The sequence below is a fragment of the Onychostoma macrolepis genome, chromosome 06 (assembly GCF_012432095.1).
Source record: "Onychostoma macrolepis isolate SWU-2019 chromosome 06, ASM1243209v1, whole genome shotgun sequence".
In the NCBI taxonomy this organism is placed as follows: Eukaryota; Metazoa; Chordata; class Actinopteri; order Cypriniformes; family Cyprinidae; genus Onychostoma; species Onychostoma macrolepis.
In genome coordinates this window covers 33,493,693-33,519,244 of record NC_081160.1, presented here as the reverse complement: position 1 = coordinate 33,519,244, position 25,552 = coordinate 33,493,693, and the positions used below count along the sequence as shown (strand labels likewise).

General features: G+C 37.1%; 3 protein-coding genes and 1 long non-coding RNA gene across 7 annotated transcripts in view; 2 read left to right on the top strand and 2 right to left on the bottom strand.

Annotated features, from left to right (window-relative positions):
* The first annotated feature begins 1 nt into the window (after nucleotide 1).
* Nucleotides 2-8,106, top strand: gpr180 (G protein-coupled receptor 180). 2 transcript variants are annotated; one of them, XM_058779430.1, is made up of 10 exons: nucleotides 2-292; nucleotides 480-620; nucleotides 1,567-1,767; nucleotides 2,309-2,489; nucleotides 3,543-3,592; nucleotides 4,664-4,821; nucleotides 4,909-5,100; nucleotides 6,247-6,324; nucleotides 6,482-6,608; nucleotides 7,431-7,567. In XM_058779430.1, the coding sequence occupies exons 1-9, from the start codon at nucleotides 154-156 to the stop codon at nucleotides 6,566-6,568; spliced, it is 1,227 nt and encodes a 408-aa protein (XP_058635413.1). In that variant the 5' UTR covers nucleotides 2-153; the 3' UTR covers nucleotides 6,569-6,608; nucleotides 7,431-7,567. The 2 variants fall into 2 exon arrangements, with proteins under 2 accessions (XP_058635413.1, XP_058635411.1); XM_058779428.1 differs by lacking the exon at nucleotides 6,482-6,608 and having other exon boundaries at nucleotides 7,431-8,106.
* LOC131542593 (uncharacterized) lies at nucleotides 2,502-4,816 on the bottom strand. Its single transcript, XR_009271735.1, has 3 exons — nucleotides 4,699-4,816; nucleotides 3,504-3,666; nucleotides 2,502-2,789 (listed from the first exon to the last, which is right to left on the bottom strand). It is a non-coding gene; the product is annotated as an uncharacterized LOC131542593 (long non-coding RNA).
* Nucleotides 8,107-8,214: 108 nt separating the features above from the next.
* On the top strand, nucleotides 8,215-19,826 carry tgm8 (transglutaminase 8). Of its 3 annotated transcripts, XM_058779423.1 has the most exons (14): nucleotides 8,215-8,345; nucleotides 8,823-9,089; nucleotides 9,604-9,768; nucleotides 11,047-11,283; nucleotides 12,091-12,209; nucleotides 13,221-13,349; nucleotides 13,503-13,680; nucleotides 14,207-14,342; nucleotides 14,411-14,520; nucleotides 14,781-15,023; nucleotides 15,725-16,006; nucleotides 17,799-17,962; nucleotides 18,785-18,918; nucleotides 19,636-19,826. In XM_058779423.1, the coding sequence occupies exons 2-14, from the start codon at nucleotides 9,044-9,046 to the stop codon at nucleotides 19,817-19,819; spliced, it is 2,127 nt and encodes a 708-aa protein (XP_058635406.1). In that variant the 5' UTR covers nucleotides 8,215-8,345; nucleotides 8,823-9,043; the 3' UTR covers nucleotides 19,820-19,826. The 3 variants fall into 3 exon arrangements, with proteins under 3 accessions (XP_058635406.1, XP_058635407.1, XP_058635405.1); XM_058779424.1 differs by lacking the exon at nucleotides 8,215-8,345 and having other exon boundaries at nucleotides 8,400-9,089; nucleotides 9,607-9,768; XM_058779422.1 differs by lacking the exon at nucleotides 8,215-8,345 and having other exon boundaries at nucleotides 8,400-9,089.
* Nucleotides 19,827-19,854: 28 nt separating this feature from the next.
* ccndbp1 (cyclin D-type binding-protein 1) overlaps nucleotides 19,855-25,552 on the bottom strand; it is a 10,043-nt gene continuing 4,345 nt past the window's right edge. Inside the window, exons 7-11 of the mRNA XM_058779433.1 lie at nucleotides 25,085-25,161; nucleotides 24,701-24,963; nucleotides 23,588-23,648; nucleotides 21,874-21,920; nucleotides 19,855-20,593 (exon numbers count right to left, since the gene is read on the bottom strand). Of these exons, the coding sequence (XP_058635416.1) occupies nucleotides 20,482-20,593; nucleotides 21,874-21,920; nucleotides 23,588-23,648; nucleotides 24,701-24,963; nucleotides 25,085-25,161 (560 nt within the window). The 3' untranslated portion in view covers nucleotides 19,855-20,481. The remainder of the gene's footprint in view (nucleotides 20,594-21,873; nucleotides 21,921-23,587; nucleotides 23,649-24,700; nucleotides 24,964-25,084; nucleotides 25,162-25,552) is intronic.

Sequence of the window (25,552 nt, the reverse complement as noted above, 5' to 3'; positions counted from 1 at the left end):
CGCGCTCTCATTGGTCGCTCTACTGCGCTTGACTGAAAACCGTACTCCGATTGGATGTAGCAGACGTCGCTCACAAAGTGGGCGGAAAAGGACAGTATTACCTCATTGATTGCAGTGAATGAAGAGCATAAGAGCTTCTGCTGAAATGAAATAATGTTTGTGTACTTTATCGTTCTCATTGTTCTTTTGTTTACGTCATGTCCTGCAGCAGGGAAAACGGTTTCTGGGGTTTTCAGGAGCGACGCGGCGAGAGAAAATAATGGGCAGTACATCACAAGATTTCTGTATCATGGTGAGTGTGTGATATTAAACTGCATTCATGCATTGACATCATGCATTTGCATTTGCTTCCATGCATTTTTGTTTTTTTGTCCACATGCATGCATGTAGAATGCAGGAATATTGCTGATGTTGTGACTGATCATATAGGTGTCAATCTGATTTGACTTACTGTACATATGCATTATGATATTTGATAGGTGAGAATGGTCTGGTGGCGTATCGTGTGCACAATGTGCTGCTGGCTGTGCAGAAGGAGGCCAGACTGCTGCTGTTTCAGGGCTCGGAGGGCTTTGATAATCTGAGCTGTCTGGAGAGACTCACATCGGCTCACGTCTCCAGTAAGACTCCTTCACGTCTCACACCGCTTTAACAGGTTATCTTCAGTGCAACATGCCATTTCTGCATGACACTACGTGTGAACTTTGACCCCGGACTGGGCATGCACAGACACGTCACGCAGCCGCTTATAGCTGCTTATCAGCTGATTTTTCTTCATGGTGTTCAGCAGCAATTAAATGATTTGCGAAAAGAGACACGATATCTAGATGTTTGACTTTTTTAAACCACATTGGAATCGAAAAATAACTAATAGTTATCGTCTTACTCACCCAGTTGATTGATAATTGCAAACATTTTTGTAGTACAAGATTTTTTAAATATGCAAATGAGGCATTATTTAATGAAATATGTGCTAATTTGCATACATTTCTAGTACAAAAATCTAAACACTGGGTGAAGTCAGTTTCAAAATTCTTATTTAATTTTTTCGACATATTAGAGTCAAATGTTTTTACAGAGGGATCACATTTTTGTCACTCCGTAATTCAGAAAATACTATATAAAACTATATATTTTCACAATTTTGGGGAAATAAAATATTGTATATAATCAAGCTAATTATATATGAACAAAGCCCTCAGTAAAAACCTTCAGGACACAGATCAAATGTAAAGTTTGGTGTGTGTAAGTGGAGATTTATGGCTCAGTGTAGGAGAAAAAACTCCAGCCTTTTAAGAATATGTATTGTAACTGAAATCTATCGACACAAACAGATAAAGTGCTATGAAAGTCTTTCGGATGTTTTCTTTCCACTAGTCTGAAAAAACACAAAGCCCAAAAACTTGACAGGTGCATGACAAAACAGTGTTTTTGCCCTTAAAGAAAAAAAATAGTCTAAAAGACAAAATTTATAGATGTTTTTGAAGCAAATGAACCAAAATTTTTAGTTTTTATTATTAATTGTAATAATACTGTTGACATCCATATAATGTTTGACATTTACAGTTAACCTGATTAAAGAGGAGCAGAACCAGACCATACCGCATCAGTCCGCTCCGCAGGTGTGGCACGTGATGTATGTGGACCGATACACCTGTCAGGACGGAGAGACGGACGCCGCGCTAGAAGACCTGCGCTTCCAGATCACCCTGATGAACCCAGACGCCGCGGGGAACCCACTGGACCACTTCAGCGCCGAGGAGACCGGTCAGACTCACAAACACACTCCATATGTGACCCTGGACCACAAAACCAGTCTCAAGTGTCAGTTTTTCGAAATTTAGATTTATGCATCATCTGAGAGCTGAATAAATCAGCTTTGCATTGATGTATGGTTTGTTAGGATCGGACAATATCTGGAACTATTTGAAAATCTGGAATCTGAGGGAGCAAAAAAATCTAAATATTGAGAAAATCACCTTTAAAGTTGTTCAAATGAAGTTCTTAGCAATGCATATTACTAATCAAAAATGAAGTTTTGATATATTTACGGTAGGAAATTTACTAAATATCTTCATGGAACATGATCTTAATATCCTAATGATTTTTGGCATAAAAGAAAAATGTATAATTTTGAGCCATACAATGTATTGTTGGCTATTGCTACAAATATAACTGTGCTGCTTATGACTGCTTTTGTGCTGCAGGGTCACATTTGATACTGTAAAGCTGCTTTGACAGAATCTGTATTGTTAAAAGCGTTATATGAATAAAGGTGACTTGACCTGAATGAATATATTCCTCGCAGGGCTCCACAGCTTCTACTTCATGCTGATCCTGGCGTATTTCGTGGCGTCGTGTATCTACATACAGCCGCTGTGGCAGGCGCTGAGCAAAGCCGGCCCGATGCACACGGTTCTGAAGGTGTTATCCACCGCGCTTCTGCTGCAGGGGACATCAGTGCTGCTCAACTACATACACATGGCCCGGTCAGAGATTTGCACGCTTATCTATACTCTATCCGCTTAACATTTATTGCTATCCTCAAGGCCCAGTTATAACAGTAAACACAGATCGTTGCATGCATTTATTTCTAATGGACACAAACCCCTTTTTTCTTTTTGTTCTTTAAATTTGGAGGAGGTCCTTACCAGCACAGGCAGACTCTCAGACTATATAAGCAAAAACTGCTTACCTTTAGTGGCCTCTGTTTGTGTTGCTTGTCAAAGTGGTCTTCCACCCTCTTGCTCCTTTCCAATCCTGTTCGAGACGCCAATTTGTGGTGGTTTCTGTGAGAAATCACTCTCTAAATCTTGAGGTTTTGATGCCAGAAGATAGACTGTATTATCAGACATAATATGTGACCCTGGACCACAAAACCAGTCATAAGGGTCATTTTTAAATCTGAATAAATAGCTTTCCATTGATGTATGGTTTGTTGGACAATATTTGTCTGAGATACAACTATTTGTAAATCTGGAATCTGAGGGAGCAAAAAAATCTAAATATTGAGAAAATCTCCTTTAAAGTTGTTCAAATGAAGTTCTTAGCAATGCATATTACTAATCAAAAATGAAGTTTTGATATATTTACGGTAGGAAATTTACAAGATATCTTCATGGAACATGATCTTTACTTAATATCCTAATGATTTTTGGCATAAAATACAAATGTATAATTTTGATCCATACAATGTATTGTTGGCTATTGCTGCAAATATAGCTGCTGCTTATGACTGCTTCTGTGCTGCAGGGTCAGATATAGCCGAGAGACTCTGAAGAGAATCTATAGACTTGTTCAATACATTTCATACATAGTTGTTATTGTTTTCTTTTTTTGGCTGTGCCTCCAGTCTGGTTTTAGGCAGTAGACAGGACGCCTCAATTTATGTTCAGTGAGACGAGGAGGACTCATCATATACTGTATTTTTGTCATGTCCATTCTCATGCAGGCAAATACATGATTATAATAGAATAACTTGATACATAAATGTCTATATTCACATTGATGCGAGATGATGATGTGTGTGACTGGACCCGCAGGTACGCTCGAGACGGTGTGGGGACGCCGCTGACGGGGAGCCTCGCCGAATGTGAGTCTGTCACAGCGTTAGTCTCATGATCTCACGGATCGACTCAGATCAGCTCTGGATAAAACATAAAGCATCTGCCAAATGCATCAAATGCATGAATGACAACAGGACGACAATTAGATTAACCAGAAATCTGAAGAAATGATGAACATGAACACAGATTCCCAGAGAATGCATGAGGATCAAAGACGAAAAGGGCTTTTCAAGCATCAAAACAACAAAAGTGTGATTAAAAAAAAGCTTTAATTTTTTTCTATACATTAGACATGTCCTTGTGTCCAGCAAAAAATAATGACCATCATCCATTTTTACCATGACTTACAAAAAAACACCCATTAAAATGTCATTCAGCACAAAAGCAGTCATAAGCAGCACAGCTATATTTGTAGCAATAGCCAACAATACACTGTATGGGTCAAAATTATACATTTTTCTTTTATGCCAAAAATCATTAGGATATTAAGTAAAGATCATGTTCCATGAAGATATTTAGTAAATTTCCTACTGTAAATATATCAAAACTTCATTTTTGATTAGTAATATGCATTGCTAAGAACTTCATTTGAACAAATTTAAAGGTGATTTTCTCAATATTTAGATTTTTTTGCTCCCTCAGATTCCAGATTTTCAAATAGTTGTATCTCAGACAAATATTGTCCAACAAACCATACATCAATGGAAAGATTAATTATTCAGCTTTCATATGATGTATAAATCTCAATTTCGAAAAATTGACCCTTATGTGCTCCAGGGTCACATTTATCTGTTATGCTGAATGACGATGGAACATTATTTCAACCATATTTTGACATTTTCATTTTCACAAAAGTTATTGGAAATATTAAATACACTTGACTTGCATTCAATATGCTTTTTGTGTATATAAAATCACTTTTGTAAATTTGATTTGATAGCAATGTTTCATCTTTGACCCATGAATTTATCAAATGTGTACCTTGAATTCACTGTAAGATGCTTTGGTTGAAAAGCGTGTGTGTGTGTGTGTTTGTCTGTGTGTGTGTGTGTGTGTGTGTTTGTCTGTGTGTGTTTGTGCGTGTGTGTGTGTGTCAGTGTGTGACATGGTGGCGCAGGTGCAGATGCTCTACCTGCTGCTGAGTCTGTGTGTGGGCTGGTCTCTGAGCCGCAGCAGAAAGTCTCAGAGTAAACCGCTGCAGTGGGACTCGTCTCCAGCCTCCACCGCGCTCGCTCTGGCCGTCGTCATCGCTCAGGTCAGACACACAAACACACATGAAATACACATATAATCTGGTGAGGTGTGTCCAGCTGCTCAGTGGATGATGACGCTGTGTCTGTAGGGGGCGCTGCTGATCTGGGAGCAGCTGGAGGAATCGGAGCACCACAGTTTTCACGTTCAGCGCAGTGCGGCCGGCTGGCTGCTGATGGCGCTGCGCATAACGCTCGCTCTGTTCCTGGCCTCGGTGCTGTATCAGATCATCTCCGCCGAGCGGAGCGCGCTCAAACGAGACTTCTACCTGAGCTTCGGCAAGGTACACGACGCAACAAAGAGAAGGACATTCTGCAGGATACACTGAAAAAAATTAAAATCATATCATCATTTACTCACCTCATGTTGTTCTAAACCTCTTTGAGTTTCTTTATTCTTTTGAACACAGAAGAAGAATGTATTTTGAAGAATGTTGGTAACCAAAGAGTTGACGGTAGCCATTGACTTCCATTGTATGGAGAAAAAAAATACTAAATACTGTGGAAGTCAATGGCTACCGTCAACTGTTTGGTTACCGACATTCTTCAATATATCTTATTCTCTGTTCAACAGAAGAAACAAACAGGTTTGGAGCAGCATGAGGGTGAGTAATGATGACAGAATTTTCATTTTTGGGTGAACTATGACTTTAAAAATATGCAATGACAGAAACGTTTCCATTAAGGGGTGATATTTAAATTGATTTCCGGGGGCATTTAACATTTTTGAAAGAGAGTCTCTTTCATTTATATTTTTACATTTTTCATTATGCAATTAGAATAATATTTATAACTATGTAATTATATAAGTGCAATTAGAATAATTAGTTACCAATCAAATCAAATCAGACAAAATCCATCTTTGCATCACAGAAGCAGCATCTGAAGTGGAATTTAGGTGTATTTACACAGACTGCATAAATAATAAGATTAATGTTTTAAATACATTATATATAGAATAGAGAAATATGAAATGTTGGGGAAAAAACTAAATTTGAACCAAAAACCACCAGTAGATGGCAACAAGTCACTGTCGTATTCATTTGTTCAAACGGCTGATTCATTCAGAACTGAACCAAGCGACTGTCTTTATGAACGAGTCACTGAATCATCGAGTCACGAAACACCACCGGGTTGATTGGAGACGTTCTGCTGTGACTCTTAACTATTTGGGAGCAAAAACAGTCAATATTCTGTCTAAAATGTCACTTAATATTGGTAAGTGAATATCTGTTTATTGATTAGTGATTTAACACTGGATAGAGTATAAAACAGTGACGATCTTAAAACGAGGACAAATGAGTGTCCAGCTGAAGTCTGTGCTGGTAGACGGACACAGTGTTTATAAACTGGACTGTCCAACCTTAAACCGGACCTAATCCAGAGTTTGTTCCTCGTGAACACTTAAGTGGCACTGTGTGTCGTTTCAGGGCTGTTTTCTGTGGTTCCTGTGTCATCCGGTGCTGGTCCTGTTCTCTGTGATTCTCAACGAACACCAGAAAGAAAAGGTAAGAGAGAAACAAAGCTCCATTAAAGGGGTCATGAACTGCCTCTGTTTTAGACCTTGTACTGCTCTCTGATATTATAAAGATTTTTACATCAAAAAACATCATAATTTAGAAGTAATAGGCTATTTTCTGTGCTGTTTTTGACCCCCCTCATCAGAACGCTCTGTTTGAAGAGGTGTGGAGGATCGTAGACTCGGAAGTAAACGCCCACTGCTATGATTGGCTAACAGTTGTGTATGATTGACAGCCTACATTCCTCACAGATGGACGCTGCTGTGATTTAGGTCAAAAACGCATAACTCAATATATATCAAACGATATGTTTAACAGACAAAGCAATAGTGGTCACTTGTGTTGAGACATTACTGTCGGCTCCAATATAGTCGCACAGCGTCGTCTTTCAGTTTCAATCTTTCTGAAAATCCTGCGTCGATTGTTCTTTGTTTGTAAACGAATCCGCGGTTCTTACTGACGCAGTCTGGATCTTCATTAAAAATCAAGTTCATCCACTCTTTTCTAACATTGGGATCAGAAGGAAGGCCAAACAGGCAGTGATGTTGAATCGGTGGGCGGGGCTAAACAGGCAGCGCTGTAGAAGCAGGCGTTGATCTTCTGCGGAGGCGGTGCTTATCCACACTATGACATCATAGAGTGGCACATTCCACAAGCTTCAATATAAGCTGTTTTTAGACTAACGAGAAAGTTTTGAGTTTTATAGCACAATGATTAGAGCACTAGTATTATCAGCAGCTAAAAAATGGTTTTGAGTCAGTTAGGAGGTTTCTTGAAGCGTCTTGAGACACGGTTCTTCTGGATTTAGTCTCAGTTTGTTCTGTTTCTTCACGTCACTCCAGACAGACTGATGATGATCAGATCACATCTCAGAAATCACTGGATTATTACAGTTAATGGCTAAATGAATGTTTGGAAATGTAAACTGATATCTCCTCCTGACACACTCCAGAAAAAGATAGAAATAACTGCTGAAAATACTAGTGTTGTAATCATTTTGGCCAGCGCTGCGTGTAAAAAGATCAAGGGAATGTTGTTTAAAGCAGCAGCAGAGTTCTGTCTCACAAGCGTCTCGTCTCTGTCTCGTGTCGCAGGTGGTGACGATCGGCGTGATCCTGTGCCAGTCCATCTCTGTGGTGGTTCTCTACAGACTCTTCCTATCACGCAGTCTGTACTGGGAGGTGTCTTCGCTGTCGTCGGTCACGCTGCCGCTCACCATGAGCCGCCGGAGCCGCTACTGAGCGTCAGACGAGAGCGAAGCGCTCCAGAAGCTCATCCGCGTCCGGATCCGCGAGCAGAACGTCTCCGAGATCCGATCGCATGACGGCGAGACACTGAGCTTTACACGCACACGAGGGAGTGAAACGCACAGTTTACATCATCATCCAGGGTTAATCATCACTCGTGTAGAGACACACACCTGCTGTGAGTCAGTCTGTGATCCTGCGCTCGTTCTCTGCTCAAGCAATAAGAAAACGAAAGCATCTGTCATTTCTCAGCTGTGACGCACTGCATCGTGATTTCTGTGTGATTTCATTTCCGTTGTTCCCCCAAGTGCCTAAAATGACAATCACTGATGCGGGACTGAATATTAAATCAATAAATGCTGAGGATATTTATTGATCCTTTTACTGGATCCTGCACACTTCTGTGTCTAAAGGAGAAAGATGTGAAAATCCTGTTAAATAGAGCATGTGTTGTTAAGTTAAAGACTTCAACTGTATCAAACATTGTGGTAATAAACTTCATGCACACTACAGTCTGTCGTAATTACAGTAATCCGCATATGCTAATGAGGAGATTAGCTCATGATTATGATGAAGCTCACCACCTGCTTCACAACCTGTGTGAACCGTCTGCACAGCTTTCTATTTATAATCACTGTATGTTGTGTTTTATTTTAATGAAATGAAAAACAGAGAAATTCATAAACAACAATTAAAGGAAACCCTGTAAATGTGCTCGTCCTCAGTTCATCTGAGATCAGGATGAGTGTGTTTCTTCATCAGGTTTGTAGAAATGTGTCTCTGCATCAGTGTCTCAGCAAAGTGAATGGGTGCCGTCAGAATGAGAGTCTGATAAAAACATCACAATAATCCACAGCACTCCAGTCCATCAGTTAACATCTGGAGTAGACAAAAGCTGAAACAAATCCAGCACTAAGACGTTTATAACTAAAACATGAGTCCATAATCCATAATAACGCTTCCTGCAGTGAAAAAGTGTTCTGGTGTGAATCAGGAGAGAAATCTGCACAGATGCCAAAACAGTCCAAAACAGCTCTAAACTTTAAAGGTTTTGTCTTCTCCAGATGTTTTGTATTGTTTAACAGACATTACATTGTTAACAACAAACTGTAACAAATGTATCACTCACTGTTAGTTACATCAGTAAGTGAAGTTAACTAATAGCACCTTATTGTAAAGAGTCAGCATGTTTGTACTGATTCCAGTGAAATACTGATTTCTTTCCTCTTTTATTCTCAGGTTAATTAATTTTCCATTCAACAGCAGTGATGTAATAGCATCATAACTGAGATGATTACAGTATTTCCACACCACCGGAGGAGTTACGCATGAATAACTGACAGATTTCTATCGGGTGGATTCATTGCTCAGCGTTCTGGTCTCATGGGAGGCAACAGGGCTTGGCATCTTATAAAGCTCCTCACACACACACACACACACACACATCTGACGAGACGAGCATGAGTGAGTATCTGAGGAGCAAGAACTCTGCCAGCCAAGATCAGGGTGAGTCAAACTGATTTCTAGTTATAAATCTATATTCAGATTTACAGTTTCTGTGAATATTAGCACACTAGTAAACGTTTAGGATCATTTATGATAGACTGAACTACACCTTTCCTTTAAGTCTGTTATAGTCATTGATCTGTGCTCTATAAGTTAGACTGACTTTTACACAGAGTTTCCCATTAGATGTGATTTTACTCTTTAGTAGTATTTCTGATAGTACAGTTGATCTTCATGCATCTTCAGATGATTTCTGCTGAAGCAGTGGATGATGTTTGTGTGAGTTTAGAGTTGATCTGTCCAGCTCTTATATTCTCAGTGGAAACTTCTGAACCGAACATCGTGAAATCAGTGTTTCTGATCTGACTGCTCTTCATTCATCAGATCAACCACGCCTGATCTTTAGCTCTGATGAAATATGATTGTGTGTCACAATGTCATTTATCTAATCGCGAAGGGATCAGAAATAAACCTGCTGGACTAGTTGTTTAGTGAAGTAACCGTGTGTTTCCAGCAGCTGCGATGAACGTGGATCTGCAGTGTGTGAAGAACAACACCGAGCACCACACCAATGAAATCACGGAGGAGCGTCTGATCGTCCGCCGAGGACAAGCCTTCAGTCTGATCCTGAGCGCCGAGCGTTTAGATCACAACGACATCGAGATCACTGCTGCAACAGGTAACAAAAACACAGCACAAACATTTATTTGATCAAAAATATAGTAAAAAATGTGAAATATTATTAGAATGTAAAGCAGCTGTTTTCTATGTGAATATGTGTTAAACTGTAATTTATTTCTGTGATGCGCAGCTGTATTTTCAGCATCATTACTGCAGTCTTCAGTGTCACATGATCTTCAGAAATCATTCTAATATACTCATTTGCTGCTCAACAAACATTTCTGATTATTATCAATGTTGAAACAGTTATATACTATTATTTTATTTACTAATTAGTAATTATTTATTAAATAATAAAATATAAAACTAAAATGAATAATCATAAAAAACTTATGAAAATATTAAATCACAATTTATTAGAAGTAAATCATTTTAAAATAGTCAAAATAAAATACTTAATTCAATTATCAATTTAGTAAATTAAAAGTAAACAACTTTAAAATAAAAACAAAATACTAATAATTAAATCATAAAAATCCTGAATTAAAAATAATACTAAATAATCCTTAAATTTTATTTCATTATAATTTATTAAAGGTAAAGACCTACAAAATAAAAGAATCCAAGAAAAACCTACTAAAAAGTAAACTAAATACTAAAAATGTCAAATTAAAACAAATCTTTAAAAACTGAATAAAAAGGTTTTGAATCAGAATTTAAATTAAAAGTCAATAACTTAAAATAAAAACAATTAAAATAAAACTCTTACTAAAAATGCATTCATTTTAATTAAATCAAATGAAAATGAATAATTTAAACCGTTTTACGTTTAATACGTTTATTCATCAAGGATGCATTAAATTGCTCAGTAAAGACATTTATAATGTACCCAAATATTTCTATTTCAAATAAATGCTGTTCTTTTGAACTTTCTATTCATCTGTGAATCCTGGAAAATAAAATGTATCACGGTTTCCACAAAAATATTGAACTGTGTTCAACACTGATAATAATCAGAAATGTTTCTCGAGCAGCAAATCAGCATATTAGAATGATTTCTGAAGATCATGTGACGCTGAAGACTGCAGTAATGATGCTGAAAATACAGCTGCGCATCACAGAAATAAATTACAGTTTAACACATATTCACATAGAAAACAGCTGTTTTACATTCTAATAATATTTCACATTTTTACTGCATTTTTGATCAAATAAATGCAGCCTTGGTGAGCAGAACAGACTTCAGTCAAACTGTTGATTGGTAGTTTAACCTCTCACACTATCCAGTCCTGCTGTACATGTATATGAACTCAGTAAGTTTGTGTGTCTCTGTCAGGTCCTGGAGCGTGTGAACAGAAGGGCACGCTCTCGTCCTGCAGCACAGTCACGCAGCGCTGCTCGAGCATCGGTAAACGCTGGAGTGTGAGGGTGTTAAACAGCTCTCCGTCCGCCGTCACGCTGTCCGTTCTGTGTCCGTCAGACGCCTGCATCGGCCTGTACTCTCTGAGCGTGAGGAGCGGATCCTGCTCGAACGTGAACACCCTAACCGTGCTCTTCAACCCCTGGTGTAGAGGTACTGATGATCTCGGTGAAAAAAAAGTACACTTCCATTATGTACTTAAAGTGCTCTATTTTTATACTACTTAATATACAAAATTAATAATAATAATATACATGTATCATCTAAGTGTACTCAACTGTGCTATTGTGGGAAACTATGAATATGAACTAAAATGCACTTTTAACATACTATCTCACCACTATAGTCACCACTTGTAGTACACTTGAGTGTGCTAGTGTATGAAAGATGGTACTACAAGTGGTAACTAAATACGTTTTTTAAATACAGAGATCGTATGTTAAAAGTGCATTTTAGTTCATATTCACAGTGTCTTTACTAAATAATAATTTTTAGTATATTAAGTACAAAATTAGTGCTTGAAAATAATGCACTTTAAGTAAATTACAGAAGTGCACTTGTTTTTCCCAATTCCAGAATCGGATACTTGTTGTAAAATTAAGATTTCAATTCCGCCTCTCAATTCCTGTGTGTGCATCTTTTTTTTTTTATGTGGTGAAAAGGGGCTGTTAAAATGTATTTGTCTTTGAGTCATTCATTCAAGAGATTCGTTCAAAAACACGGCTCTATTTTGCACACAAACAGCTCTCAATCGAGTCCAGTGTTTATGCAGCCGGCTGATTTTTGTTCATGGTGTTCTGCAGCAATTAAATGTTTTGCAAAAAGAGACACGGAATAAATATGTTTGATATCTAAATGTTTGACTAAGAGAATCGCTAAGAATCTGAATCGATATGTGGAATTGGAATTGATGAAATTCAAACAATACCCAACCCTTGTGTCTCACTGTCGTCTCATCAGATGACTGGGTGTTCCTGCCGAGTGAAGCGGAGCGGCAGGAGTTCGTCATGAACGAGCAGGGAATCGTTTATAAGGGAGTGGATGAGTACATCACTAACATCAGCTGGGACTTCGGTCAGGTGAAGACTTCTCATTCAGATTTCTGTTTTAAATTGGTTGCTGTTGTATTTTTGCACTGAAAAAAAAAAAAAAAAAAACAAGTGAATTCGATAAAAAAATTTTTTTAAACTTTTTCAATTATGTTTTTAAAAATAAAAACATTTGAATATACACTGCCGTTCAAAAGTTTGTGAACAGTAAGATTGTTAAAGTTTCTTCTGCTCATCAAGGCTGCATCTATTTGATCAAAAATACAGAAAAAACTATAACTTTGTGAAATATCATTGCAATTTAAAATAAGAATTTTACATTTTAATATACTTTAAAATATAATTTATTTCTGTGATCATTACTGCAGTCTTCAGTGTCACGTGATCTTCAGAAATCATTCTAATATGCTGATTTATAATCAATGTTGGAAACATATTCTTTTTTCCTGTGATACTTTTTCAGAATTCTTTGATAAATAAAAAGTTAAAAAGGACAGTGTTTATTCAAAATATACATTTTTGTGTCACAATATACACTACTATTCAAAAATTTGGGGTCGGTAAATCTTTTTTTTTGTTTTAAGAAATAAATGCTTTTATTCAGGATGTGTTAAATGGATAAAAGTGATAGTAAAGACTTGCATTGTTAGAAAAGATTTCTATTTTGAATAAATGCTGTTCTTTTTTACTTTTTATTCATCAAAGAATCAAAGAAAAAAGTATCAGGTTTCAAAAAATATTATTAAGTTATCAGTTTCAACATTGATTATAAATCAGCATATTAGAATGATTTCTGAAGATCATGTGACGCTGAAGACTGCAGTAATGATGCTGAAAATACAGCTGTGCATCACAGAAATAAATTCTATTTTAAAGTATATTAAAATAGGAAACCAATATTAGAAATTGCAATAATATTTCGCAATATTACTGTTTGTTCTGTATTTTTGATCGCATAAATACAGCCTTGAAGAGCAGAAGAGACACACACACACACTGAGCGGTGAGCAGAGTCTGAGCTGGTGTCTGTGCTTCCTGCAGTTTGAGGAGGATATCCTGGACATCTGTCTGAAGCTGCTGGATGTGAACCCCAAGTGTCTTAAAGATGCACCAGAGGATTATTCAGCGCGCTGCAACCCCATCTACGTCAGCCGAGTGGTCAGCGCCATGGTAAAACACCTCACCTGCACCACAACACTGATACACATCACAGCAACTCATTCACATCTGATCGAGGGCTCATTTAGGACCAGTGAAGCAAAGAGCTCCCTCATTATCATATGCAGATGAAACTGCTGAATATTCAATATTCGATGCGTTCAGATCAACTCAGACGATGATAAGGGGGTGCTGATGGGTCAGTGGGACGGGACGTTCATCGGAGGCACGCTTCCGTCCAACTGGAGCAGCAGCGTGGACATCCTGAGACAATGGATCAAATACGACTGCCATCCCGTCAAATTCGGACAGTGCTGGGTGTTTGCAGCGGTCATGTGCACCGGTACACACACACACACACACACACACAGACTATGCACAGTGTTGTTTTAGTATTACTGAGATACTCTTATCATTTTTATTTTATATTTAATTTTATATTATTAGTTTTAGCCATTTTATTGTTTTTTTTTTTTTTTCATATTTATTAAGATTTTTTAAATGTAATATATCTATATATCTTTATTAACTTTTATTTTTAGTTACTTTGGTACATCAATTCAGACTAAACAAGACCTTGGCATATAGCCAAAACATAGTTTATATATTTATTTTATTTTATTTATATATTATTTATTTTATTGTATATTTAATTAACATTTATTTTGAATACCAAACCTGTAGTTTATGTTTTAATATATATATTTTTAACATTAATTTAAAGTTCCAAACCTGTAGTTTATGGTTAAAGAAAATATGAATTTATTCATTTATTTATTTAATATTTTATTCTAGTCAACATTTATTTAAGTACCAACCCCGTAGTTTATGTCTTGAGTGAAGTGTAATGGCTCGTTGTGCGTCTGCAGTGCTGAGATGTCTGGGGATCCCGTGTCGCGTCGTCACTAATTTTGAGTCGGCTCACGACACGGACCACAACCTCGTCGTTGATGAATACTTCGGCGACTACGGTGTGAGACCCAAACGGAACAAGGACAGTGTTTGGTGAGTCTGCCGTCACGTGTTGTAATGGTGGTTACTGTAACCAGAGATTCACGACGAATGTTCTGCAGGAATTACCACGTCTGGGTGGAGGGCTGGATGAAGCGTCCCGATCTCTCTCAGGACTCGTTCTACGACGGCTGGCAGGTTCTGGACCCGACGCCGCAGGAGAGGAACTCAGGTATACACATCTACAGCACATATGAGAGATATTACATTCAGATCAGAGATTCACACACATTTTTATTAGTAGTAAATAATTACTAATTAGTAAATAAAATAATAGTATTATTTTAAAAAATATTTACATTTGACTTTTTCCCCAGTTTGGGAAAGTCTGATTTAGAGAATAAATCAAAGCCAGCACTGTACATTACATGAGTGAATCTTCAGTGGAAACCGAAGCGTTTAACAGAAATGATCTCTCTATATTTGGTGCAGGTACTTACTGCTGCGGTCCAGCGCCGGTCAAGGCCGTCCTGGAGGGTCACACGGATGTCAAATACGAAGTGCCCTTCGTGTTCGGAGAGGTCAATGCAGACAAGATCACGTGGCTGGTCATGGCCAACGGCTCCAAGCAGAAGATCCTTTCAGACACGAAGACTGTCGGACAGAAAATCAGCACCAAAGCTGTGGGCAGTGACAGCAGACAGGACATCACTGACCAGTACAAGCACCCAGAGGGTCAGTCTCTCATACAAACTCACACACACTCACTCACACACACACACACACACACACACTCACACACTCACAATTACTCATAAACATACTCACTCACACATACAATCGCACGCGCACACACACTCACTCACAATCACTCACACACACACACACACACACACACACTCACAATCGCGCACGCACACACACACACACACACACACACTCACTCACTCACAATCACTCACACACACACAGACACACACACACTCACAATCGCACGCACACACACACACACACACACACACTCACTCACTCACTCACAATCACTCACACACACAGACACACACACACACACACATTCGTTTTTGTGAAAAGTGGGGACTCTCCATAGGCGTAATGGTTTTATACTGTACTTACTGTATGTGCTATTGTCCTACACCAACCCTACACCTAAACCTACCCCTTACAGGAGACTGTGCATTTCAACTTTCCCCAAAAAAACCTCATTCTGAGTGATTTATAAGCGTTTTGAAAAGTGGGGACATGGGTCAATGTCCTGAGATGCCACCTTCACCTTGTAATACCTGTCATACCCTTGTTATTATACACATCTATGTCCTGACTTTTCACAAAAACGCACACACACACACACTCACACACACACACACACACACACACATATTCACACACATCTGAGCGTGTGTGGCTGTGCTCCTCAGGCTCAGCGAAGGAGAGAGCGGTGTATAGCGAGGCAGTGAAGCGCGTGACGGGTCTGAAGGAGAGCCAGACGCCGCTGCGTCCAAACATCCAGATGAAGGTGAGTCTGGACGGAGCGCCGCTGAACGGAGGCGATATCAGTCTCAAGCTGCTTCTGAAGAGCGACAGCAGCAAAGCCCAGCTTCTGACGCTGAAGATGAGCGCTCAGGTCATGAGATACACGGGGAACCCAGCGGCTGACGTCTGGAGCCACACCGCAGACCTACAGCTGCAACCCAACACAGGTACAGGACTAGTACCTGTGGTACTTGCCCGATTAAATCTGATTAAAACATCTCATTAGGGAAGCACCGAATTTTCAGCTCGAATGATTAGCGATTGATAATGCATAATACTGACAGGAACACGGTCGAGCCAGTCTGTATGTGAAAATCTCGTGAAGAAATCAAAACAAATGAACGCAACTGCACGAAACATACAGTAAAAATGTAACTTAAAAAAACCCTAAAAGTTTTGATTTTTATAACATATAGCCTAGTTAAGCAACACGACACGACCAAGAGAGTGAAGTTTAACCTGAAAACCGCGATTGCAAATTTGACATGGATTTTAAAGAGTTAATATACATTTTAGTACAATATTGTCAATGTCGACTGTGTTTGCTCGATTTGGTTAACAAAGATAGCTTCAAACAAAGATCACAAGCAGTATCTCTGAGCAACACACAGCGGTGTTTCGTTACTGAATGATTTGGCATTTTTAAGTTAATCATTTGAGTCAATGATTCAGTGGTCCGTTCACAAAGACAGGTACGTGCTTTATTCTTGAAAGAATCAGCCATCTGAACGAATCGTTTGAATGAACGACTCAGTGACTCACTCATTAAGACTTCTGCTGGTTTACTTTCATATTTAAAAGTAGCTTATCTTTGCATTTTTTCCCAACATTTCATATTTGTATATTTAAAAAAACTGCTTTAAGCTCATAACATTGTTATATTATAATTTTGCAGTGTAAATGCATTCATGCTACATTTCATCTTCATTAAACTGTTTGTTTAAATGCATAAATGCCACTTCAGCCGTTTCTGTTTCTACTGCAGTGGAAATATCAGTTTTATTAATACTGATTTCATTTGATTGGTAACAGCCCTATAGTGTCTTATTAAGTGAAATTATTAATAAAATGTAAGAATTTGATATGAAAGATGAGGCATGCATTTTATACGGTTAGGGAAAATGTCATTAGTCATATAAAATGTAATTTCCCAACAACAAAATCCTCAAAAATGCTGAGTGGTTAGTAAATTTGGAAAAACACTAGCCACAGTAGCTGGTGAGCAGAAAAGTTCATGTCAAGCCCTGAATACCACATATTTCACTCCAGAATACTCTGCATACAGAAAATGAAGCTATTTTGAATTATTTTGGATATTTTGCATTATTTTCATGACAACTGAACACTTTCAATTCCCAAATTCTCATGATTATAATGCAAAAATAGTATTTGTTGTGCTGCATTTAATTTGTTTTAACGAACAAAATCATTACAGTAAGAATCTAACGCGTATCATTGACAATAGCGAGAATTAAGTGAAACATTTAAGATGCATTGTAGCGGATGACTTCGTGTAAAATGTAATGTTACATTTAGACAAACTTTTTTTTAGGTTTTAAGTTAATATTTCAATAACAATAATAATAAAATTACTAATTAAAGAATTTAAATAAATACTAAATAATAAAATTATTAATAAAAATTTTAAAATAAATATGATCATATAAACACAGTTTATATAAAGAAAATGAAGTGTAATTTTAAGATCACAATGCAAATGTGAAATAGTAACGTAAATATTTCAAATTTTAATGGTCCTAATACTACACTTCATTTATTTCTATAAAAACAATGTAACAACACAATATGCTATCTTTTACCAACCAAGCTGTGTTGTTTTTCTGAGATTCACGCAGCAGTTAACTACACAAACATTGGGTGAAATCATCTCGGTCTGGTGTTTAGTCATTAATGTGAAGCACAGATGCACAGACTCATGTACTCGTGTGCTTGTTTCAGAGCAAACTCTTCCCTTCACGCTGCCGTTTACCGCATACGGACCAAAACTGCTGGACAACAACTGCATCAAAGTCTCTGTGATCGGCACGGATAAAAGCGACCCGAATGCAGTTTATCTGGCGGAGAAGGACGTGGTTCCTCACAGTCCCACGCTCAGCGTCACAGTGAGTCTCTGATGCTGATTGGCTGAGCTGCTCAGCAGTGTCGGGGGGGTAACACATTACAAGTAACGCCAGTCACGTAATCAGATTACTTTTTTAAAGTAACTAGTAAAGTAATGCATTACTTTTTAATTTAGAAGGAAATATCGGAGTTACTGTTTCTCATGTATTGAGTGACTGTTGCATGTTGAGAGAAATCAGGAGTAAACGTGTGAACATGATCTTACTGTAGTTCTAGACTAAATATCAACATCTCACCTGCACAAAAACACATTCAGTGCTCCTCAAAATCAATAAAAACTGTCAAATGCAAACTCAGAATATTATACAAACCTGCAATTATTAAATACATTAAATAAGACAAATATAATTTATGTATTTAATCCCATTTTATTAAGCAATGTCTTTGCTGCTGACCTTCGATGATCCAATTCAATCATAATAATAAGCAAAAATGACTTGATTTTAGTTATTGCTGAATAGTGTTGAAGTTTCTTCTCCTGCGTCGTATTCTTCATGTGATTAGTTTGAGCGTCCTCTACTGTACAGACGTGAATCTACATCTCCTTCAGTCTGAGCCGCATTCACTTCACTTTTGGTGTGAAAGGGCTTTTATATTTGTGAAGAACTTTTTTATTAAAATCAAACAAGCAAGCCCTGCCCAGATTTAAAAAGTAGCTTAAAAGTAACGTAATGCATTACTTTCCATAAAAAGTAACTAACGTAATCAGTTACTTTTTTTAGGGAGTAACGCATTACTTTTAGAAGCAAGTTGGTCAGTCGCGGATCAGTGACCCGTGAGCGCTGTGTTTGTGTTCGTCTCAGGTGAGCGGGACTCCTCTGCAGGACAGTGAGATGACCGCTGAGGTGATTTTTCTGAATCCTCTGCCTCTGCCGCTCAGGAACTGCTCCATCATGCTCACCGGCAGCGGCCTGCTCAAACAAACAGAGCAATCCAAGTGAGTCCCAGCTTCACTGAACTCACGCTCGCTGTCTGTTTATCATCTGTTTGTTAAGGTCTTTTTTCATTTTCATTTTCTTCAGATGATTTAATTGAATTTTTCCTCTATTTATTTTGAAGGTACTTTTTTAATTCAGTTATTTACTTTACTTAATTGAATAAATGATAATTTATTATATTTTTTGTAAGGTGTTTAAAGATTTTCAATTGACACTAATTAATTTATTTTTATTTTTAAAGTTTTATTTTGAAATGATTATAATTTAATACATTTTAGTAATGTTTTAAGATTCACTTTCATTTGACATTTTTATGATTTTATTCCTAGTGTTTTATTTTAATTGTTTTTTAAAGTTATTTACTTTTAATTTAATAAATACATTTTTAGTATTTAAAAATTTAAACATTTTTAGTAACTTATTTAATTTATTTTTAAAGTGTTTTATTTTGAAATTATTATGATTTAATACATTTTAAAAAGTTTTAGGAATATTCATTTTAATTTGACCATTTTATTATTTAATTATTGTTTTATTTTGATGGTTTTCATTTAAAATGATTTAAATGTTACTTTTTTTTTGTCCCATGTAAAATTATTAGGCATTCTATTAGCCTTTCATCAAACTCACAAACCCTGATTTAGAGAACATCAATTAAATTCTACACGAGTGATTGTTCAGGCGTTGTTAACAGATGAAGTGTTTGTGTTCGGCAGCACCGTGGAGCTCGGCCCGGGTAAGAGAATCACGCTGAGGGTGACCTTCAAGCCCTACAAAGTCGGACCCAAGAAACTGGTGGCTAACTTCAACAGCTGCACCTTCAAAGACATTAAAGCCAGCGTGGACATCAACGTGCGGCCCGCCACGTTACGCCTGGGATTCCTCAGCTTCAGCCGATAGAAGAACCAGAACCAGAACCAGAACCAGAACCATCAGACCGTTACACGACTTCAGCTTTTATTTGCACAAACACCAGCCAACATCATCACACAGATGATTTACAATCATCATCTAAACAGTTCATTTGGTCAACTGTGTTTAATAAACATTAAATAAATAAACATTTAAAGCAAAAAGTCTCTGTTGATTTAATAAAGGAGGTTTTGAGTGATTACATGAATCACGAGCATAAACAGATGTTATGAATAATGTGAAAACATCACTAAAGATTTAGTGCTATCAAACGATTAATCGCATCCAAAATAAAAGTTGTTTATGTAATGTGTGTGTGTATTTATATATATATATACACACATAATAAATACACACAGTACACACACATATATTATGCAAACAAAAGCTTTTTATATGTGATTAATCGCGATTAATAGTTTGACAGCACTGCTAAATAAAGTCATTATATCAGAGGTCAAGCGTCTGTGAACATCATGAATTGCAGCATTGTTCAGAAAGAAAGATTGATTCATAGCTTTGGGAAATCTGGGGAAGTCAGGCAAAGTTCAGACTCCATAGAAACACGTTCTGCGGTCTGAAATCCATCAGCGTGACGTTCTTCTACAAGAAGAATGAGAGCACTGAACCTGGTTTATCCTGGTTTAATGCTACGAGCCGCAGTGGCGCAGCAGGGATCGGATCTTCTCCAGGTTGTGCTCGACGGCGCCGCTCAGAAACTCCACCCAGGAAACATCAGCCTCCACACAGACATGACTGGACCTGATTGAGACACCATCACCATCGCATGAGGAGGAGAAGACAAACCTCTCAAACCACTATTCTTTCTGGCCAAAATGTGTGTTATAAACAGTGAAGCTCAATGAAATATATTTCTGAAAATGGAAATGTATTTCAGGGGCAAGAAAACACATTACAGTAGTCCACATTTAGGCTTAATTCATTACTTATTTTTATTCAAGTGCATTATGTGTTCAAACGTGTTATAGACACCAAAATGTTTTTTCTTCAAATATGAATGCCTTTGAAGACATATGGAGAGCAAAATGTGTCTTAAAAAAAGAAAAAAATTTTTTATATATATTTAAAATAGATTTTCAAAAATATAAAAAATAGCCACCTTGGCATTCAAAAGTTTGTTTTATATTTAATGTTTTTTTTTTTTTTTTTAAGTAATCTCTTCTGCTCATCAAGGCTCCATATATATTTATTTTTAAAATACAGAAAAAAGCCAGTAATATTGTGAAATACTATTGGAATTTAAAATAACATTTTCCATTTAAATATACTTTAAAATATAATTTATTACGGTATTTATTATGATGCAACACTGAATTTTCATCAGCCAGTGAGTCTCAAGCACTAATCTATAATTATATATACAGTGGTCTCGAGTCTCACACAATTTCTATTTTGAATAAATGCTGTTCTCTTCAACTTTCTATTCATCAAAGAATCCTGAAAAAAGTATCATGTTCATAAAAATATTAAGCAGCACAACTATTTCCAACTTTAATAATAAATCAGCATATTAGAATGATTTCTGAAGATCATGTGACACTGAAGACTGGAGTAATGATGCTGAAAATACAGCTGCGCATCACAGAAATAAATTACAGTTTAACAGATATTCACATAGAAAACAGTTATTTTAAATTCTAATAATATTTCACTGTTTTAGTGTATTTTTCATCAAATAAATTCAGCCTTGATGAGCAGAAGAGACTTCTTCCAAAAACATTCAAAACCTTACTGACCCCAAACTTTAGACTGGCAGTATACACTGGTAAGAAGTATATATATATATATATATATAGTGAAACATTTTAGCAAATATATTTTTGTATATTTAAAAATAGATCTTTTTTTGCATATGGGACATGAATGATGTGGGAAACATGATGAAGGGTGGAAGAAAGGAATGGAAATGCGTGACTGTGTAAAACACTAATAATAATAATTATAACATTTTCTCTTTTTAACAGCATTCAGTTATCATGTTCAGGCAGACTAGTGATTATCTGACTAAACCAGCGTCTTACCTGGTGATCTCCAGCACCTTCTTCAGCACACACGCCAGTTTACACACCTACAGTGAAGAATCACATCATTCGTGAGCACTGGAGACTATTACAGCCAAAAACACACACACACACACACACACACACACACACACACACACACACTCACACACACACACACACTCTCACACACACACACACACACACACACACACACACACACACACTCACAGGGTTTGTCTTAAAAGTGTTTGATTTAAAGCAAAATAGGACATTAATGAGGTCATATTTTCAGCAGATCTTCGTGTTGCATCATATTTCTTTCTTTCATGCACATCTCAGTGTTGAGCGTTATAACTAATCAGATCCACACCTGTGCATCAGACACTTTAGTGTTCTTTCTTTAAGTGCTTTATGTAATTTATTCTGTTTGAATAACCATTTTGTTTTTCATGCTACTAAAATAAAAAATATAAAAAGTCTAGATTTTCTAATCTGTAAAAAGCGATCAACTAATTCATAAACAGTTCTTAGAACATTTAGTCTGTCAGAATATGCTTCTTCCCCACAAAAAAGTTTCAATAATACAATAATCAAGAGCAATAATCAACAGTAATGATTTTGTCATGATATTGCAGCCTCATCCTTTGAGTTCTTGTTTTTTTAATTATAGGCTATTAATATTACGCCATTTTTCCTGTACATACATGCGCACGAGCAGCATTATATAGACTGTTTAAAGCTGCACATGCAAGTTTTAGTATCTGATATAAAAAAACAATACAGATAAATTTAATAAGGTACTTCCAGTTTTTTATGATCGCGAGGACACATTCCAGAACTCTTCTCACAGCGAGCACAACATCAGTGTCTGCGGCTAAACTGTGCATCATTTATCATTGCTTTGGCACAAAATGCATTCATTGAAAACATCTTTTAAATTACATCAATTCTTTTCTCACTTCGACACAAACACCTCCAAAACTTTCTGTACTGTACAAGACAATTTGCACGTTTACATGCTGTTTTCAAAACTTAAGTTCAAAACCTAGCACGGTACAAAAATGAATAAGACAGAAATTTGCAACATTTTTACAGTAATATGTTAAAAATCAAATACTATCAAAGCAGCTGCATGTCTTTCACTTTCATTAGCATCTATACAAAAGCGGAAAACTTAGGAATAATTCTGTACTGTAATGTAAACACAGAGTATGTAACATATACTGCAGTGAATTATAAACAGTAGAGTATCATTCTTATTTTGTAAAGAAATGTTATGTCGCTAGTGTTATGAAAGAATGACATGATTTGAGGCATTAATGAAGTGTTTTGGTAGTTTTAGTGCACTTTGAATGTGAAATGAACTGCTGTGTCGAGTTGAAAGATGGTTAGGGAACTGTGTGAAGACTTTAGTGTTGAGAAATGTGTCCCTAGTGATTGTAAAAAAAACTGTATAAAAAATGCTTTTGGAAATGAATATCAGAGAGCAAATGTTGGCCTGTAATGCACTAGTTCAGTCATGATCTTCGGAGCGTTTCCCGAAGTAGATCCAAACGCCTGATCTCGGATTAAACCAGACGCCCACGACTCACCTGTTCCTCGTGACTAATGACCTGGCACACCTGGTGATGCCGTTCATAACACTGTGACAGAGGAATCACGTCATGCTGGGATTGGTCCAGAGAGCGAGGGGCTCGTCTGAACTCGTCCCGTGTGTGTGATACAGACTCACGTTCATCTCGACGGCCGACCGCTCCACGGGGGGGTAGAGACTGAGGGCGAGGTCATCAACGCTAACGACACACAACACAACCGTCATTATCATCAGACACTGATATGAAGAAGGTTTGGCTGGGTGGTGATGTTTGGTGTGGCATGGTTTTAATGACATGGAGAAAGTGTGAGTGTGTTTGTTTATACTTGTTTTGGACCAAATGTCCTCACTTCTATTGTGAAAGACTTTGAGGACATTTGACTGCTCCTCACTAGATAAACAGGCTTATAAATCAGCCAGAAGATGTTTTTTCTGCACGTTTCTGTGATGGGTTGGTTAGCTGATAAAACATCATTAACCTGATCTATGCAATGTCCTCACTGAGGTTAAAAATTATCAGTGTTAAATACACATAAATAAAACAATGCGATAACTTTAACAATGTTTATACGACTACCATTCAAAAGTCTCTTCGGGCTGTGTTTATTTGATCAAAAATACAGAAATATTTTGAAATATTATTACAGTGTAAAACAGCTGTTTTCTATGTGAATATGTGTTAAACTGTAATTTATTTCTGTGATGTGCAGCTGTATTTTCAGCATCATTACTGCAGTCTTCAGTGTCACATGATCTTCAGAAATCATTCTAATATGCTGATTTGCTGCTCAACAAACATTTCTGATTATTATCAATGTTGAAAACAGTTCAATATTTTTGTGGAAACTGTGACACCTTTTATTTTTCAGGATTCACAGATGAACAGAAAGTTAAAAAGAACAGCATTTATTTGAAATAGAAATCTACTGTAACATTATAAATGTCTTCACTGTTATTTTTGATCAATTTAATGCATCCTTGATGAATAAAAACAGTCATTTCTTTAAGAAAAAAAACTTCTATTGACCGCCAGTCTTTTGAATGATAGTGTGTATTATTTAAATGATTAAAAACATTCAAAACATTTCACCATGAATGGCATTGTGTTAACACTTCAATATAACACTTAATAACACCTCAATTAGTGTAGAACTCTAATAGATGCATTCCTTAAATGTCACAAAGCATTTTCAGTCATTTGATATTTTACAGAATAAGCCACTTTAAATATCCACTCTTTCATCGACCCACCTCGGACTGATTTCTTTCGCGGCGTCCGCGAGGTCGTCTAGCTGCGCGATGTTCTCTTCTCTGTCCAGTCTGCCGTTGTTTCTGACGGCGGAGGAGAGTTTGCGCAGACTCGCTCCGGACGCCTTCATCAGACCCTGGCACTGAGCGATCAGCTGCCGGTCCGACTCTGACCAGTACGTGTCCTGATTACCACGAGCGTCTGCTTCATCATCATCATCATCATCCAGCACGTCCCCAAACGGGTCCTGAGCCTCAGCCAGAGCCTAAAGAGAGAAGAGCAGCAGTTCTCATCAACACTAGCTATGTTTCCACATAATGTAATTTACTTGAAGATCACATGAACAACATCATTTAGCCATGAGACTGTTCTAAATGATCTCTGACCTGCTGCATCTCCTCCAAGGCATCTTTCACTAAACCAACACATGACGTCAAGACGCTCAACACGGCACTGCGGTTATCTGAGGAAAAAACATCAAATCAGAAAAATACACACTTAACAACAAAATCAGCTGTTTATTCTACTGTGAACTCGAGTTAAACACTGAACACTTACTGTGACATGAATTCATGTCATTGTTCTTTATGATCACGCAGAGAAACTGAATATGGTATGAACATTTATAATGGTTTTTGTCTTCTGCAAACACTCAAAATCACGTCTAATTTCTCCAAAAGAGGCCGATCGTTCAGTCACGAAATAAAACATGGTATGTTTACCAAGAATCAAGTGCTGATTTAATGTACATGAATCTGAATCTAAATACCGACACCGCTGTCTTCGTCTCATATTTGATGAAGTTTGCATCACTGATTCTGTTATTTTATTGTTTTGGACTATGACTCTGCTTT

What these genes read in the sequence shown, in the direction of transcription:
- gpr180 (XM_058779428.1), top strand. Translation starts at nt 154, where the DNA reads ATGTTTGTGTACTTTATCGTTCTCATTGTTCTTTTGTTTACGTCATGT. An exon ending in CACAAGATTTCTGTATCATG is followed by an intron (nt 293 to 479) that starts GTGAGTGTGTGA and finishes GATATTTGATAG; the next exon opens with GTGAGAATGGTCTGGTGGCG. An exon ending in GACGGGGAGCCTCGCCGAAT is followed by an intron (nt 3,593 to 4,663) that starts GTGAGTCTGTCA and finishes TGTGTGTGTCAG; the next exon opens with TGTGTGACATGGTGGCGCAG.
- tgm8 (XM_058779423.1), top strand. Translation starts at nt 9,044, where the DNA reads ATGAGTGAGTATCTGAGGAGCAAGAACTCTGCCAGCCAAGATCAGG. An exon ending in CGAGATCACTGCTGCAACAG is followed by an intron (nt 9,769 to 11,046) that starts GTAACAAAAACA and finishes TGTCTCTGTCAG; the next exon opens with GTCCTGGAGCGTGTGAACAG. An exon ending in GTCCCACGCTCAGCGTCACA is followed by an intron (nt 17,963 to 18,784) that starts GTGAGTCTCTGA and finishes TGTTCGTCTCAG; the next exon opens with GTGAGCGGGACTCCTCTGCA.